The 18317-nt window shown below is 41.0% G+C and overlaps 1 protein-coding gene across 7 annotated transcripts in view; it reads right to left on the reverse strand.

The window, feature by feature from the left end:
* The window catches only part of DOCK10 (dedicator of cytokinesis 10), a 280263-nt gene that overhangs the window by 61702 nt on the left and 200244 nt on the right, over positions 1-18317 (reverse strand). For all 7 annotated transcript variants that reach the window (XM_063713072.1, XM_063713071.1, XM_024243212.3 and 4 more), the window contains 8 exons: positions 17808-17931; positions 17492-17613; positions 17042-17128; positions 14092-14184; positions 12243-12361; positions 10051-10120; positions 6421-6534; positions 2850-2921 (listed from right to left, as the gene is read on the reverse strand). In XM_063713072.1, coding sequence (XP_063569142.1) covers positions 2850-2921; positions 6421-6534; positions 10051-10120; positions 12243-12361; positions 14092-14184; positions 17042-17128; positions 17492-17613; positions 17808-17931 — 801 coding nt within the window. The remainder of the gene's footprint in view (positions 1-2849; positions 2922-6420; positions 6535-10050; positions 10121-12242; positions 12362-14091; positions 14185-17041; positions 17129-17491; positions 17614-17807; positions 17932-18317) is intronic.

The following is an 18317-nucleotide window of genomic DNA, read 5'->3' on the forward strand; positions in this document are numbered from 1 at the left end:
TAGAGCTTAACAACAGAGAGATATGAACCATTTTTATCTTTGTGTTAGATTTTCTCTCCCTCCCAGGTAGGAGGCTCTCATCTCCAGAAGTGGAGAGCAGATACAGCAGAAAAGCAAAAATAGGATTTATGAGTTAAGAGTTATGGAACTCTACAGATGATTAAAGGTACAGCAAGGCATTTCTGTCATACTAAGATCAAGGCCATGGTTAGAAAGACCTGGGGACTAGGAGCATGGATGAGGACCTCTGGATGGATGACTCCGAGAAAGTGGCTCTGCACATTTCCCTGAAGCCTTAGTGCTAGCAGAAGTTTAATTCCTCCCTATTAAGTGTCAGCACTCCTCCTATGCAAGACGATATTGCAAAGGCCTCTCCCTGCTAGAAATCAGGCAAACCCTTGAGGAGTTGTCCCGCCTCTCCTTCTGGTGATCAGGGCAATACCTGGAGGTTAAATCCTAGCTTAACCCAGCTGGGGGCTTGCTGGGCCTAATAAAGCAGGAAAGAGAATATACCCAAAGGGGCTATAAAAATTAGCTATCATGTACCACCAGGAGGTAGGGCAAAACCTCTGCAATTGTACATTGAGGATGTGGGCCAGAAAGTAAGGGCAGGTAACTTAGAATGCATTGACATGGGGGTGCTTTTTCAGAACATGGGATTAAATAAGGACTCATGGGATGAGCAACTCACTGCTAGGGTTGCTCTGAGAATCTAGAGATGGCCTACTTTAAGCAAAGTGGAAATGTCTGGTAGTCCTGACAGAGGACAGAGGAAAAAATAAAGAGGTGGAGGCAGGTGGATATGTGGGAATGGATATTAATTGAGACCGGAAGATCCACCAGCGTATCAAGTTCCCCAGGCAGGCCCAGAAGACAGCATGCACCATGGCCACTAAGAAGGTGCTGGGGACCAATATCGTTAAGAAGGTCGGGGGTGTTTCTCATCTGTTGGCAGGAGCAGCAGTCACAGCGTTGGCTCATGAGCAGCCATGGGGATCAGGGATCAGCAAAACAACAGAGGCCATGTGCTGTGCTTAATCTCCAGGAGCCAGGGGGCTCTGAGTATCATGACAAATGGCAAGACTGGTGGGGAAGCCAAGAGGGACTGACTCTCAGGGAGTTGTAGAGCTGGTTAATGATGCCTGGAACTCCTAGGGACAAAACAGCAACCAGCAATGGTGGTACATCATATGAACAAAGAAGGCAAGAATGGGCAACTGGAAGATGGGGATGTTCATTCCAATGAATAGTCATGGTTCCTTTCTCTGTTCCCGGACCTAAGTCACAATTCAGATCTGATACACATTGACTGAAGAGGTGATGGGGTCCCTAAAGGAAAGCCCCCACTGCAACAATGCAGTAGATACATACTGTAATGAGCCTATCAATTCTTCTCCAAAGGGCCCTATAGCCATTTACTCAGGCTACTGTACACTGAGAAGAATATAGTTCAAGGACTGTTGGACACAGGATCTGAGTTGACATTGATATCCAGAAATGAAAAGCATCACCATGTCTGCCCTGATAGAGTGGGGACTTACAGGGATTAAAAGTGGAGTCCTGACTAAAGTTCTGTTAACAGTAGATCCATGGGGTTCAAATATCCCCCCAGTAGTCATGTAACTGGTCCCAAATGTATAATTTGTATTAATAAAACTGGCATTTGGAGTAATCTTGCATGGGGTGCTTGGTCTATGGAGGTATCCTAGTGGGGGAGGCCAGGTGGGAGCTTCTGACACTGCTTCTCCCCCACCAAAAGAGTAAATCAAAATAATATCACTGTACACCACCAACCCCACCTCATGCAGCATTGTTATGATTTACCCTCCACGTGGGGCAGGGGCAATGCCAGAGGTCTTCCCTTGGCCTTACCCACACTGGGGGCTAAGAGAAATTTGTGTGGAACTCAGGTGATCTACTTGGCTGCTTCTTGGTCTTCCTCACTCCGTTGTAACTGTGAATGGCCATATGTACCAACTCTGGTGTGAGTAGAGTATGATGATCAGAGGCTGAGACCACTCTAGAATGAGGGTTTGGGTCACGTCACCAAGTGAGTCACCAAGACCTTCGGAGCTGCTAGCTAGAGTGAGAGGGATCTAGAATGGAGAGTTGGGACGGGAGATGATGAGTAATACATAGGCTCCTGAAAAGCCATGGAAGGGGCTGTAGTTAATTCCATCAGGGTCCCTCTTCTAAGCTTCCTTTCAGGAGGAGAGGCCCACGGGAACTGTGGGGAAGCAGGTTCATGAACACGTACAAGATGTCATGCAAACTTGGACTGTGGCAGCCAGGAATGCACATCGCTCAAATGTTCCTTCAAGACAGAATCTGGTGGGAGGAATATAAAGAGCTGCTGTATCTTGGGATCTGCTCCGGCATTCATGCCCTCTCCCCAGGCTGCTCCCCGTCAATGACTTAGCTTGCGGAGGTCCTGGAGTCCGATGGCCTCCCCAGTGCAGGGTTCCTCTAATGACAACTCTTGGCTCTCAGACTTCCCATCAGCCCAGCTAAAACCTTGTCACTGTGAGACTCTTCCTAGCCAATCCTCCTTCCTTCCCCCTTTTCATTTATAGGTATCAGACTTTCCCATTTCTTTTTCCTGTTCCTTTTATCCTTTATAGTTATTTCCCTCCAATACATCTTTTGCACTTCCAATATTGTCTTGGCATCTGCTTCTGAAGGGCCTGTGCTGATGTATACAGTCATTTCTTCTACTTATAAAGTAGTTATTGAAAACTGCTAAGGTTTATAAAGCAAATAAAAATGGAACTCATGACAGCATAATCATTAGTGTAATTGTTGGATAATATTGTAAAAATATTATAATATTATATTACTTATGTTCTTACCTGGATTTTATTTGTGTCAATCAAGTGCTGTGCCATCGATTTTAGGATAATTGCAAAGAAGAACCAGGAATGCTGTTGGGAAAAAAAGGCAACGAGACATTTATTATCCTATGGCAAAATAATGATAATTTTTTTCTTTGCAATATGTAATACTATAACATTGTTATGTTAAAATATATTCTTTGAAACTAAATGATTAGAGCAGTAAAATATTCTCTATTATAGTGGGATGATTTTTATCTCAATCCTCTCAAAAAACGTTTAAACTAAAACAAGTTACAAGTTTACTTGGCATGACTGACTAAGCAGTTGTTTTACAAAATATTTATTCAAGGGATGTTCTAGTTGTTTCACTTAGTTAAACAAAACTAAATAAACTTTGTTTTTTTTTGAGACAGTCTCACTCTGTTGCCAGGCTGGAGTGCAGTGGTGCAATCACGGCTCACTGTAGCCTTGAACTCTCCAGCTCAGGTGATTCTCCCACCTCAGTCTCCTGGATAGCTGGGACTACAGATGTGCGCACCATGCCCAGCTAACTTTTTGTGTTTTTTCGTAGAGACAGGGTTTTACCATGTTTCCCAGGCTGGTCTTGAACTCCTGGGCTTAGGTGATCCTCCCACCTCGGCCTCCCAAAGTCCTGGGATTACAGTTGAGAGCCACCAAGCCTGACCTAAACAAACTTTTTATTGTACCAAGCTCACCCCTAAAATTTCAAAGGTTAGAGGTAAGGGTGAAAATGGAAGGTCATATGTCTAGATATCTAAAAGTTCGAAGTCAAGCTGAAAAGGTGTTAAATAAAATATGTTTGATCCTCCTACCTCCACAAACAAAACTTCATAACACCTTGGAATGCTGCACCAGCGTGTGAGGTCCTGGGGGGCACAGGGCCTGGCCTACCCCTTTTCTTCTCACCCAAGTCTCCATCCTGCCCCTTGAGGGGCCTGGTGCGCATGTGTTAAATACTTTAAAAAACAAAGCTTCGAAACTTATGTCACCTAAATAACTCATATCTCAAAATTATCTGCTCATGCCAGATTTTGTCATGAAATAAATGCAGGCCCAATGGTAAGAGCAGTACACACCTGTGCCTACTTAGGGCTTTGCAGAGGTAGGGCCTTGTACGCCTGAGCTCTTTTGGAAACTGTCCAGCCTGCACATCTGAGTGCTGTCCACAACCCGGCCCTCCTCCCTGCCACAAATAGCTCCTTAATGGGGTCTAGGGTTGCACTCAGGCATCAAGACCTGTCTCTGGAGGTCCTGGAGGGCTTGGGACACAGATTGAAGCAAGCCTGGGAATCCACCTATAGGACCTTGAGCAAGAGGGTCTTGGGGTTCCTTACAGGTGTAGAAGGGGAGGTAGGGGCTCCTGGTGGGCTTATTCTCTTAGCTCCTCTTAAACCTTGGCCTATGAGGATGGGTGCAGTATGAGAAGAACAAAGCTCATCCCAGGATGGGCACCCTTCTTTCCTGGGCCTAAGGGTGACACTTAGCTACAAAAAGTCATATTGTATATGTATAGTTTCAAGAACGCACCCCTTGCATCTTCTCTGCTTCCTGCCCCTTCCACCACAGATAACAGTTTTAAATTTTGTGCTAATCATTCCTTTGCTTTACTTCACAATTTTTCTATGAATACTTATACAATGAAGGGATATTTAGTTCATCTGGCCACTGAACTTCATATAAATGGAACTATCCTCTCTGTATTCTTCTGAGATTGCCTTTTTCATTCAACAAATTCTGTTCTGTGGTTCGTTTATGTTGAAGCATGTAGCTGGGGGGATCACATATGGTCACCACATGACATATATAATCACCATGTATTTATCTGCTCTACTGTCAATGGGCATTTGGATTATATCCTGTTTTAAGCTCATACAAACAATGCTGCTATCAACTTTTGACAGCATAGTCCTAATTCCAGAAGACTGATTCAGATCAAAAAGAGAAGGGATTGATGTTCTACGAAGGCAGCTATGGCTTAATGAAGTGGTTGCTTCTTAGTAAGAAGAAATGGAAATGGCTACCAATACTATTCTAGCACTCCAATAGCATTCTAATGGCTATTAGAAGCGAAACATGTTGTTAGGAATATGAATGAATCCCAGGCACACCGCTGCAATCCTCTTTCCCTAATCTTGTCCAAAATATTTTGAGCCATCATGTCAAGTGTTCCAACATTTGTCTCTTAATTCAACAGACTCCTACCCCTCTTCATCCCTTAGCACTCTGGCCTGCCTCCACTATTTTCCTTGAAACCACCAGCACTAATGAAATTGAAATTTTGCCTGTTCACGTCTGATGACAGATGAAGCCTCGACTCCTCTACTGCCCTCTCCGCACATTCCCTTATATATCTGCACACACCACTGCCTCCCATCTCCTGAAACCCACCCACCCCACCTTCCAGAGCACATGGTCCATCGTTAGCATAATATCTTGAAGATGCAATTCTCCTCTAAGCATTCCCTTCACTCCATATTTTAACTGAGCAGTGACTCTCCCCAGAGGATCCTGCTTCTCTGATAGCCCCTCAAGGGGTTGTGGTCTCCATTTTTACCCCACTGTAGTCGATTCTCAACACAGCAGTCAGAGGGATCCTTTTAAACCAAGGTCAGCTTGGTTTAAAACATTACTCCTCTGTGCAAAACCCTCCAATGACACAACTCCCAGTTCTGCTCTGAGTGGGAACGCCTGGCCTATGCTAACTCCCAAGCCTCCAGTGGCTTCCATGACTTCATCTTCCATCTTTTTTTTTTTCTTTCTGCTCACTTGGCTCCAGCCACAGTGTCCTCCCTGTCTCCTGCAGACACACCAGCTGTGCTACTGCCTGATGACTTCATGCAGGTCTTTCCCTCTGAGCATCCCTGTGGCCAGCTCCCTCTTTGCCTTCACATTTTTTTTTTTTTTGCTCAAGAATTACCTTCTCCATCGGATATCCTGACCACTCTATTTAAAACTTCAAATCTCCCCTGCACCTTCAGCACTCACAATGCCCAATTCTTACCTGTTCTACAATTTTTCTAATGCATCTTCTCTTCTAACATACAATATCTATCTATGTATTTCTCTCTCTCTCTCTCTTTCTCTTTCTCTCTGGTCTTGTTGCCCAGGCTGGAGTGCAATGGCATGATCTCGGCTCATTGCAACCTCTGCCTCCCGGGTTCAAGCGATTCCCCTGCCTCTGCCTCCTGAGTAGCTGGGATTACAGGCATCTGCCACCACTCCTGGTTAATTTTGTTTTTGTATTTTTAGTAGAGATGGGGTTTCACCATGTTGGTCAGGCTGGTCTTGAACTCCTGACCTCAGGTGATCTGCCCATCTCAGCCTCCTAAAATGCTGGGATTACAGAGGTGAGCCACGGCACCTGGCCCATTCTACTTTTTTCTGTGTTGTCTTGATATAGATCTCTTTTGCTTAGTATCTTTATATGTGAAGTTTCAATATGAACCTTATGCTGGAAACTGCAAGAGAAAAAGTCTATGAAAATCAATGACTCCTATAATTTTCCAGGAGTAAGCATGATCCATGCCTAGTACTCACAGTTAAAGGACCATCTTTAAATTCTTACCTTTAGGACATGCTTTACTGTTGTTGAGTCATTTGATTTCAAAAGACCAGTCACATTTTTAGCCAGTTCCTCATGTACAGTCCTCTCCTTGCATGACCTGGTCTTGAACACGAACTGAAGAAAATCCAAAAAGTGAATAAAGTTAAATACTTTGAAAAAATGAAGCTTCAAAAACTATGTCATGTGAATAACTCATATCTCCAAATTATCTGCTCATGCCAGATTTTGCCATGAAATAAATGCAGGCCCAATGATAAGAGCAGTACACACTTGTTCCTATTTAGGGCTTTGCAGAGGTAGGGCCTTGCTCACCTAAGCTCTCCTTGAAACTCTTTGTAGAAATCAAGAGAAAGAGCCGGAGAGCCATTTAGCACGTTCAAGGAAGCATGGAGGGCTTTGACCCACCTACTTAGGACACATTCCCCTTCTCCTTCCTCCACTGGTAACAGGTGGCATGGTAGCAATTCTTCATCCTGAAAGGGTAGAGCACCCACTCAAATAGCCAAGTGGGGAAGCCAGTGCCTTCCAGAGGCCAGTAGGTGAGCTCCCCACAAGCCCAGGGTCTATCATCCCATGCTTAGACACATCTATCAAGGCGTTCATGAAAATTGGCCATCAGTAAGATAACAAATGCTGCATACTTATTTTTTTCCTCAAAAGATTGGTTTTGGCATGCACCGCTGAGTGCATGTAATGGCTAGTTTTCACTATTTCTTCATCTCCTAAGAATATCAATATCAATTTAGGCACATACATAAAGTTCAAATATAAAATGCTTATTACTGAATTATAATATTTCACTTATGAGTTCGGTTTGCCTCGGGGAAGGACATTTCTTCATAATTTTCACAATTCGGATTTCACCATAATTGAGAATGAAGGCAGGAAAGAGAACGAATGGCTTAACATAGAGGCACATTAGCTTTTGGATCTGTAACTGTTTCTTTAAACTTTGTAGCACATTGGCAACTAACTTGTCATGGTGGGATTTGACTTCTCCAAGCTCATCTCAAAGGAGAAAGATGAAGTTAATGGTTGCATGAAACTAGATAAAATCAAGAGTAATACAATTTTTCCCTCTCATGGATCATACCTCAGATGAGAGTAATGTCATCATCAATGAGCTCATGCCATGCACAGTTATTTAGCCTGAAGGGCATTTAAACTGGCACTGAAATATTCTTATTTTAAAATTTTGACTGTAACCCATCAGTGCTGCAAATCACTGTTAACCATGGCATTTAAATAGACTGGCTTTAGACACGCATCTTTGAAAAAGACACGGTGTATGTGTGCATTTTGAATATTGTAGATGAAGTGAGTTAGCAGCGTTTAGCACCACTGAACTTGAAATGGTGTTTAGATAACTTCTGAATAAATACAAATTGCATTGAATATCACATCTTTGGAGGACATTCAAGCACGCACTGTAACAAGAGTCCAATCACAGAATGATAGAGCTGAATGCTCCTTTGGTCATTTCATCTCATGTCACAGAGGAGAAAATTGAGGTTCAGAGAGGCTGACTGCTCAAGTCTAGAATTGACTAGAATCTAGTCTCTTACTTGCCAGCTTAGTGTTCTTTCCCGAGTAAAATGCGAGTTGATTATGTTTATTAGGAGGTATTTGTTTTAGATATGTTAAAATTTATTATAAAATTGTTATCAGCGTAAAATTCCACATAGGTGTATTTTTGGATTTGAATCACTTAAAGCAAGCTAAATAGATAATCTCCTGTATTATAAAGTGAGATGGTCTTGTTGGGTATTTCAGATATCATGCTTAAAAATAAAGGTCACACCAGGATGCATTTCTAATGCATCTCTCCAGGAGCATGATCGGTACAGAGTCTGAGATTTGAGGTATTCACAAAGAGCTAGCCTTGGTAATCACAAAAATAATCACAACACCGGAGGGTTCTTAATGTAATTTTCAATGATCCCACTGACATAAGGAAAACAATATGTGTTGAAATGGAGATGCCTGTGTGTAAGATGGATCAGTAACTTTTTTTCTCCTTCTCAGTGCCTTTAAGGATTGAAATGAAACATTGGGGTAATGAAGCATTGAGAGGGTGAAAGTTCTCCAGGTGATTCTGTTGAATGGTAAATTCATTGATACTCTATAAAACTAAGCTATGACCCTATCTTATTAGAGAGCAAACTAAAAAGGCATGTGTAGGTGGAACTGGCTTTTTGCAATTGAGATGTGGATCTTATTGGGTAAAATTATACAATAGAGAAATTATTGTGAAATAACTATTTTTGGCATATAGCCTATGTTTAAAAAGGGCACATACCCACGCTTTGGCATTTGGGAAGACAACCAACATTTCTGGCAGATAGAAAACATACAGATATAAAAACTGTAATGAAAAAATCTCCTTACAGATGGCATCTCAGAGGGGTTCGCTCCAGAATGCAATTTCTGGTTACTTCCTTTTATGGGAGCATGGATCTTTTTTTTTTTTTTTTGAGATGGAGTCTCACTCAGTTGCCCAGGCTGGAGTGCAGTGGCGCGATCTTGGCTCACTGCAAGCTCTGCCTCCCAGGTTCACGCCATTCTCCTGCCTCAGCCTCCTGAGTAGCTGAGACTACAGGCACCCTCTACCACACCTGGCTAATTTTTTGCATTTTTAGTAGAGACGGGGTTTCACCGTGTTAGCCAGGATGGTCTCGATCTCCTGATCTCGTGATCCGCCCGCCTTGGCCTCCCAAAGTGCTGGGATTACAGGCGTAAGCCACTATGCCCGGCTGATTTTTATTTTTATTCTTTTAAAACAAGTTTCCAGACATCTTGAATATGTGAGTATCTGTCTGTGCATACATATTAAGAGAACATAGTTTTTTGATGAAAAAGCTATGTCTCAAAAAGATTTAATCTATGCATAGGAAAAAAAATAAGAGATTTAGGTCCTCTATGTATTATAAAGTAATTTAAGATAGTCTTCTGTATTTCTGGATGGGTTCTTTCTTTTCATTCAAGAGGATGACATTTAGGTGGGAACTATGAAAGTGCAAACATCATCACAAGTTCACTGGCATTAATCCACAGGCCAACTGGAAATGAGGATAGAAGCGTCTCTGAGTGAACACTTGACGTAGGACACTGGAAGAAGCAGTGCACATTGATGGAATGGGCAAGTGGTTCATGCCAGAAGATAAAGGACTTAACATACCAGAAGCAGGTACAAATATACAGTAACTGGGAAAATGAAATAATGCCTGAGAAAACAATAGAAAGAGCTAAGAAAGCATTACAGAGGAAACACAGAAGCATTCAACAAACCAACAGGAAAGTCTCCCTTAAATTAACACAGGAATCTCATTTACTTGTAATGTTGACTTCAAAAGGACAGCACTTTAGTTTTCTCCTCTATCTTTTTCTTACCTCTCTCTCCCCATTTAATTATTTATTTGCATAGGTACACATTATTTATACATTTAAAAATTCACCTAGCCCATTAATGCAAAGAGATGGAATTCTAAGTAGCTAAGGGGAATTCCTGATATTACTGTGGTGGGCGCCACTCAGTTAAAGGGAGAAAACTTCCCACTTACTGCAGACAGGAAATGAGACAAGCCACACAGCACAAGGGGATATGAGCAGTTTCCAAGAGGCGTTTCATACCTTAATATATGACTGGACAGAATGATCCAGCTGCTCCTCATGGCACTTGGCCACAATGTCGGTCAGAACCCTGGAAAAGCAAAGCTGATCAGTGGCCTTTCTGGAGAGGGCAGAAAAACCCCGCTTTAGTTTGTCATTACAGTGCTTTGTAAATTGGGTATTTAATAGTTACTGGGTGAATGAATGAACCAATCTCTGACTCCTTCCTTGCCCTCCTCACTCCCATATCCAATACTGGGCATTTAACATCGATAGCATCAGTGAGCCATTTCCATCGATTAGCCATTTCCAACTTTGAAACTTTGAAACACAAAGATATAAGTAGTGTTGTAATATCACAATGGAGACTTTTTGTCCAAGTTGAATGTGCTAATTATGGTCTGTGCATTTTTGACATTATCTTTTCTCAACAGGGATTATTTTTAGTGCCTAATTAAAATTTTAGACTTTTAACTTCAAATTAATAATCATATTTCATTTGAAAAGGGCTTGACTTCCAACCCACAGGCACTATATATGCTTTTGGAAAAAGTAATTAGGTTAAGATGCAGTTGTTTTGTTTTGCTTTGTTTTTCCCTTAGCTAGGTTGGGGTTTCTAGCAGCGGTGATGTACAGGTGGATCTTTTTTCACGTTAACACTACCAGCTGCTCCATGGCTATAGTGCTTAGGAATATCTCAGAATTCCAACAGATCTATCAGCTGCAATATTTAGGAGTCTTGCCAACACAGACACATATTCACATGCTGAAAAGAGCATGAGTTGAAGGCACAGCTGGGGACTTTTAATGCAGGTCCAGAACTGGATGGTTGTGAAGCCATTAGAGATATTTAAATTGTCCAGAATTTCAGGCTCTGCTTTAAAAACTAGGCTACAAACCCTCATTCAGAAAGAAGTCAGTAATATGCCTGTGAGTTAGAAAGATACTGGAAACATTTCAATGCCAAAAGTAACATTTTTTTCCAGAATGCTGTGACTAAATTTTTTAAAAAAATGAACAGCACAAATATACAATTTAATAATTAATTCAAAACACTATCTCTATAAAGAAGAAATTGTGATTTGTGAAGGCATTGGCCAGATTAGAGATGTTGGAAGAATTCAGTATAGCCAAATTTAAAGTGAGAACAGTTAAAACATTTAGTATTTTAAAAAAAGGTTCTTGTGGGAATGCAAAATGATACAGCCACTCTGGAGAATAGGCACTTTCTTAAGTATCAAACATGCAACCACCCTGCCCTCCAGCAATTACACTCTGGGCATTTACTTCAGAGAAACGAAGACTTATGTTTACACAAAACCTGAACATGGATGTTCATAGCACTTTTTTTTTTTTTTTTTTTTTTTTTTGAGATAGAGTCTCGCTCTGTCACCCAGGCTGGAGTGCAGTGGCGCAATCTTGGCTCACTGCAAGCTCCGCCTCCCGGGTTCACACCATTCTCCTGCCTCAGCCTCCTGAGTAGCTGGGACTACAGGTGCCCACCACCATGCCTGGCTAATTTTTTGTATTTATTTATTTATTTTTTTTAGTAGAGATGGGGTTTCACTATGTTAGCCAGGATGGTCTCGATCTCCTGTCCTTGTGATCTGCCAGCCTCGGCCTCCCAAAGTGCTAGGATTACAGGCGTGAGCCACCGCGCCCGGCCGTTCATAGCACTTTTATTCACAACAGCCCTAAACTGGGGACACTCCAGATGTCCTTCAACAGGCGAATAATTAAACATACGTGGTGCATCCACATCGTGGAATACTATTCTGCAATGAAAAGGAGTGAACTACTGATAGATGCAATGATCTGGATGAATCTCCAGAGAATCATGTTTCATGAAAAAGCCAATTCCAAAAATTTACATACTGTATGATTCTACACCTGTATGGAAGATGTTGCCAGTGGGGAAAACCAGGTAAAGGGCACATGGGAAACTCTGAATTATGTTTTACAATTGCATATGAATCTACCGTGATCTCAAAATAAAAAGTTTAATTTAAAAATCAAAGAAAAAGAGGTCTAACACTTTACTACTAATAATAAGAGATTAGAAGGTAAGGAGTCAAGAGTGGAAAATGCTTAAATTTGAGATGTGTTCAAATGAAATGTAAACACACAACAGTAGATGACTGTTTAGTTATAATTAAGAGTTTATGTAACTACAGATTATAAAGTCTCTTATCTTAAGGTTGTGTTATGGATACCTGGTGACAGTTGTAGTTATTTCATCTTCCTCATTCTGTACCAGAACTTTGAAGAGCTGATTCAAAATTATAGGCAGAAAACTCATGATGGCATGAATCTTTTCCACATTCAGTAAGTTCTGTAGTAAATTGGCAGAAAAAAAGGATACCAATTAAATTTGAAGCATGTCCTAGATTCAAGACCTGAAACTATAAATCTATGAGAAGAAAACATAAGGAGAAAAACTTCGTGACATTAGACTGGGCAATGATTTTTTTGGATATGACCCTCAAAGCTCAGGCAGCAAAGTGAAAACAGACAAATGGCATATCAAACTAAAAGGTTTCAGCACAGCCAAGGAAACACTCAACGGAGTAAAGAGACAACTTTACTCCATTGAATGGAGGAAAATATTTGCAAACCATACATCTTAGAAAGGGTTAATATCCAAAATACATAAGGAACTCAAACAACTCAATAGTAAGAAAACAAATAACCCAATGAAAAAGTGGGCAAGGGACCCAAATAGACATTTCTCAAAAGAAGATGTACAAATGGACAACAGATATATAAAAAATGTTCAACATCATTAATCATTGGAGAAATGCAAATTAAAACCACAGTGGGATATCACCTCATATCTGTTAGAATGGCTCTTATCAAAAAAGTGAAAGATAATAATTATTGGAGAGAATGTGGAGGAGAGGGAACACTTGCGCATTGCTGGTAGGAATGTAAATCAGAAGAGCCACTACGGAAAACAACATGAAGGTTCCTCAAAAAATTAAAAATAGCACTACCATATAATCTAGCAATCCCACTACTGGATGTATATCCAAAGGAAATGAGATCAGTGTGCTGAAGATGTCTATTCCCATCTTTACTGCAGCACTATTCACAGCAGCCAAGATATAGAATCAATCCAAGTGTCCATCAACAGATGAAATGGGTAAAGAAAATGTGGTACATAAATGTAATGGAATACTATACAGCCTTAAAAAGGAAAGAAATCAGGTCATTTGCAACAACATGGAGGAACCCGGAGTATATTATGCTAAGTGAAATGAGCCAGGCACGGAAAGACAAATACTGCACGATCTCATTTATATGTGGGATCTAAAAAAGTTGAATTCATAGAAGTAGAGAGTGGAATGGTAGTTACCAGGGGCTGGGGGGAGAGTGCTGGGGAGATGTTGATCAAAGGATACAAAGTTTCAGCTAGGTAGATAGGAGGAATATTACACAACATGGTCACTATAGTTAATAAAAATGTTTTATATTCTTAAAAATCTCTAAGAGAGTGGATATTAAGTGTTATAACCATAAAATTATAAGTATGTGATATAATAAATATAGTAATTAACTCAATGAAGCTGTTACATAATGTATACATCATCCAAACATCATACTGTATATAATAAAGGTATATAATTTTTCTTTGTTAATTAAAAAATGAATCCATTAGAAAAAAATAAAGTATGTTCTGCTGGTATTTTTTTCAGAACTTGAATATGAACACTGCAGCCCACCTTTACCTGGCTTTATTCTTTATTGCAATTAGTATGGAATATAGGCATGATGGTAACGTTGCAAGGACTCATGATTTAATAACTAATTTAAAATAAATTGATTCTGATTTTCAATTATTTTTATTTTGGAAAAAACTGATTTTTGCTTGTCTTTTAAGTCAAGAAACAGAACCTATTCAGAAATTATGAAATAAAATCATTTACTTTCTGAATTGATAAGGTATTAAAAAAATCTTGAGTAATAATCATCTCCCAGTTTGCCCATCGGTGGAAAATGTAAAAGTCTCTTTTGCACATTTTTACCCTGGAGATCACTGAAACTGCTTGCATGTCATGTTACCTTACAAGAGCGGATGAAATTTGAGGTAGGTGACTGAGACATATCTTTCTCTCTTTTTTGGCACTCTTGGAAAAATGCATTCACATGTGGATCCTACAACAGCAAAAAAAAAGTATTTATCTCTGATGACACGTAAACTGTGTTACAAACACAAACCACTGTGATGTGAGGTAAGCATTTCTGTAGGATTGATGACTTGAAGTGCAAATGCTTTATTAAGGAGTCAGAGAAACAAAGCTTTGATGTGGACATTTCTGGCCTGGTGAAGGCTCTGCATGAACTACAAAGCCCACTCTCTCTTCTATTTCATTCTAAGAAGTTTTGTTGTCCTGTTCAACCACATGACAATGGCTGGAGAATTACTTCCCTTGGTTGTGCTTTTTGTGTTTAGAAAAATTTTCTTCATTTATCTTCCCACTCCTGCTTCTTCCATAGACTTCTACCAATTTCTTCTATACCATCCTTGACACACATGACAATGCGTACTCTTTAATATCCACAGGGCGTATTTTCAGGCTTAGAATGCCTGAATTGAATTAGCCCCAGATTAGAAAGTCCACAACTCATATCTTAGGATAAAACTGACTATAACACTTGAAATTTATTTCCTGAAGGTGGTACCCGGAGAATTCTCTAAGTTCTGCCCTGAGGGTGGGAGCTACACAGTCAGGCGGTGAGATAAAGAACTTGTGTGAGGACACACTCTGAATGTTTCTCTGGCTTTCTATGATTCCCGAAAGGCATTTGTAGCTTGGGTTTCCCTCATTTCCCTCAGGCCACTGTGTGTGTGTGCATGTGTGTGTTTGCACTATTTTCTGTTTTCTAAGTGTAGCTCTTTTTTGTCTAGAGACAACTGTTTTCCCTTTAAGTATCAATTCATTGATTCATCTATTTGCTCATTATTTATGGAAAGCTGACTGCATACCAGGGTCTTAGCAGGCACTGAGGGAGGACAGAGCAGAGGGCAAGGAAGGCCCAACCCCTTCCTCTGTGTACCTTCCATTAAGGTGGGGAGGCCAGCACGACACCACTACTTCCACACACACCTATGTAATCACATTTGATGAGCGCTTCAAACACAAAGCAGGTGCCATCTGGATGAGTGACAAGATGGCCCAGCTTTGTCTGTTGGGTCAGGGAACAGGGAAGGCTTCTTAGAGGAAGTGACAACTGAGCTAAGATCTAAAGGATGGGTGGGAACCAACCAGACCAACAAGGGGAAGGGAGGGTGTCCACTCCCTGCAATATGGTTTGTAATAGCCACGTGGGATGGGGGCGGGGAAAGGGGAGTGCAGTTACTCCCCATATTGCGGGGAGTGTCCACCCCCTGTGATATGGTTCATAATAGCCAGGGAAGGAGAGTGGGAGAGCTTCCCTTCCCCACTGAGGAGGGGCTGAGCGTCAAAGGGATCACTGGGTCTTGCGGGAACTAGGTAGATATTGTTTGGCTGGAGGGCCTTGGGTGTTTGAAAACTGAGGTAAATGCTGCCAGTGTGTGGGTGGTGAGAATCGAGGTAGAGAGAGGGTGTGTCGTGGTGAGTCAGAGACCTCAGCTATTTGGAGAAAGCAGCTGGAAGCATGAGAAAGAGAAACTGAGGAGCTGCTGAGATATACAAAAATACAGGGTTTGGTGGAGATTGAGCGTTTTGTGGAACTTGACCAGGGCTGATGGCATCAGAGAAAAGATGGGTTTAAATCGTTGTGGGTGCAGGGCTAAGGATAAGAAGTCAATTGGACTTGAAGCCTCAGAGGTTGCCGAGAGAAATTTTGGTCCGATGTATATATGATGCCTGGATTATTTCATTTTTCTTATGGATCAAGTATGGCTTACAGATAAAGCAGCATGAAGCAAAAAATGAAAAGCAGATACACATTAAACTTAAGAAAGGAGAAATACATATTTTATGTACTTGTAATAATGTATAGTTTATATCTGTTGCCAGAAAACTCACATTGTGGTAAAATAAGCTGCCTTGCCACGGAAGGAATGAGTTTGTGGTAATTTAACAATGGTAATAATTATACGTGTATAGACTTTTGCACTTCATGAAATATTTCTCATTTTGATCACATTTTGAAATATTTCTCCTTTGGATCACATTTGCTACAACTTTAGGTAGCCGAGACTCTGTTGATATCGTTTCTTGATGAGGAAATAAGGATATCAGAGGTAAAGTGACTTGCCCAGGGTAATGGAGCCAGAAATTAGGTGGGGTGGCTCTCAAATGCAGTTCTGCCAACCTCATGGCCTTCCCATTAGGTGAGCCCTGGGAAGGCATTGGGGATTGGACTTGGTTTTCAGGTAGAGATCTGAAGTCTGTCTTTATTTTTTTATTATTATTTTTGAGATGGAGTTTTGCTCTAGTTGCCCAGGCTGGAGTGCAATGGCACGATCTCAGCTCAACGCAACCTCTGCCTCCCGAGTTCAAGAGATTCTCCTGCCTCAGCCTCCCGAGTGGCTGGGATTACAGGCATGCGTCACCATGCCCGACTAATTTTGTATTTTTCGTAGAGATGGGGTTTCTCCATGTTGGTCAGGCTGGTCTTGAACCCCCGACCTCAGGTAATCTGCCTGCCTTGGTCTCTCAAAGTGCTGGGATTACAGGAGTGAGCCACCGCGCCTGGCCTTTACTTTTAACATTTAACATTTTAAACACATGAGTGTGGTCAGTGGAAGCAAACCATACTCCAAGGGGAGTGTGATCCTATTAAATACACTTCTGGTATTTTGGTCTGAAGTTTTATGGTGTCTGGGCTTAAGGGATTAGGACATTCTATCTATCTTGAGGGAGGCAGCAAATTGTGCCCTTAACATTCTTCCTTTGTAGTATTCAAACACCTGCCTTTCTGACACTTCATGAAATGATTAGTCTCATCCTGTAAATAAGGGAATTACCTCATGATGCTGTGAGTTAGAGAAAATGCTAGTATTTCAGGTCAACATGCTCACCTGAGTATTTACTGTTGATACAACAAATGTCGATACTTTGAAAAGTGGTTTGCCACCATCAACCCATTTAATGTCACTCCCAGCATGCTGCAAAATAAAGTTTGTTTACTGTCACTGGGACAATTCGAGAGAAAGAAAATAAATAGATCGTTTAGTTTATGTTAATGTGCTGTTCTGATCCATTAATCTTATATCACCTAGAGGTGGAAAATAAAAGATGCAAATACATTTAGCACTATTGGTAGATGAGACAAATATGATATCGGGATCATTTTTAACAGATCATTTCCAGTGGCCATAAGCTAAACAAGAGATGTGGCATAGGTACACTTGATTCATAGCTACAAGGGACATGTCCACTATGATCTTAAGTAGCAGAGAAAGAAGATAATCTTATGCCATTAAGCTGGTGTGCTTTTTAAAAATCTTAAATTACACATTATTCAATACCTTTCCGCTTGCAGAATCTTGAAAGCTTAAATAATTAGGAGGCAGACTTGTTGCTATTGGGATGTTGTACTCTTGAGAAGCTATCTGATCGTGTTTCATCAGAGGAAGCCAAGCATATCCAACTGTGCAAAAGAATAACAAACAAAAATTCTGAGTACAAACCTACATGGTAAGAAGTCACAATAATGCTATTTATTATTTACGAACACTAAACTTCATGAAAAATAATTCAATAAATCAGAGCTTTGAAAATACTCTCCAAACCAATTCAAACAGAAGACACGTGACTCTGCCTCAGATTTCTTCCTGGCAGTACCTGACGTTTCCAGAGCCTCCTTCTTTTTGGCATTAGCTTTTGCATTGATGTCACAGGTGACGTGATGAAAAGAAAACAAAATATGGTGTTTCTCATGGAGTTGTGTTGGTAGCTCAATTTTTACCTGCAAGGAAAGAAAACATAGTCGGACTGAGATTAAAATCATTTGCTCAATATCAGAGCAAGACAAAGCATAGCTTTTAAAAAAATCTTTCTTTTTTTTTGAGACTGCGTCTTACTCTGTTGCCTAGGCTGGAGTGCAATGGCACGATCTAGGCTCGCTGCAACCTCTGCCTCCTGGGTTCAAGCAATTCTCCTGCCTTAGTCTCCCCAGTAGCTGGGATTACAGGCACGTGCTACCATGCCAAGCTAATTTTTGTATTTTTAGTAGAGACGGGGTTTCACCATGTTGGCCAGGCTGGTCTCAAACTCCTGACCTCAAGTGATCCGCCCGCCTTGGCCTCCCAAAGTGCTGGGATTACAGGCATGAGCCACCACACCAGGCCTAAA

The sequence above is a fragment of the Pongo abelii genome, chromosome 11 (genome assembly GCF_028885655.2).
Source record: "Pongo abelii isolate AG06213 chromosome 11, NHGRI_mPonAbe1-v2.0_pri, whole genome shotgun sequence".
NCBI lineage: Eukaryota > Metazoa > Chordata > Mammalia > Primates > Hominidae > Pongo > Pongo abelii.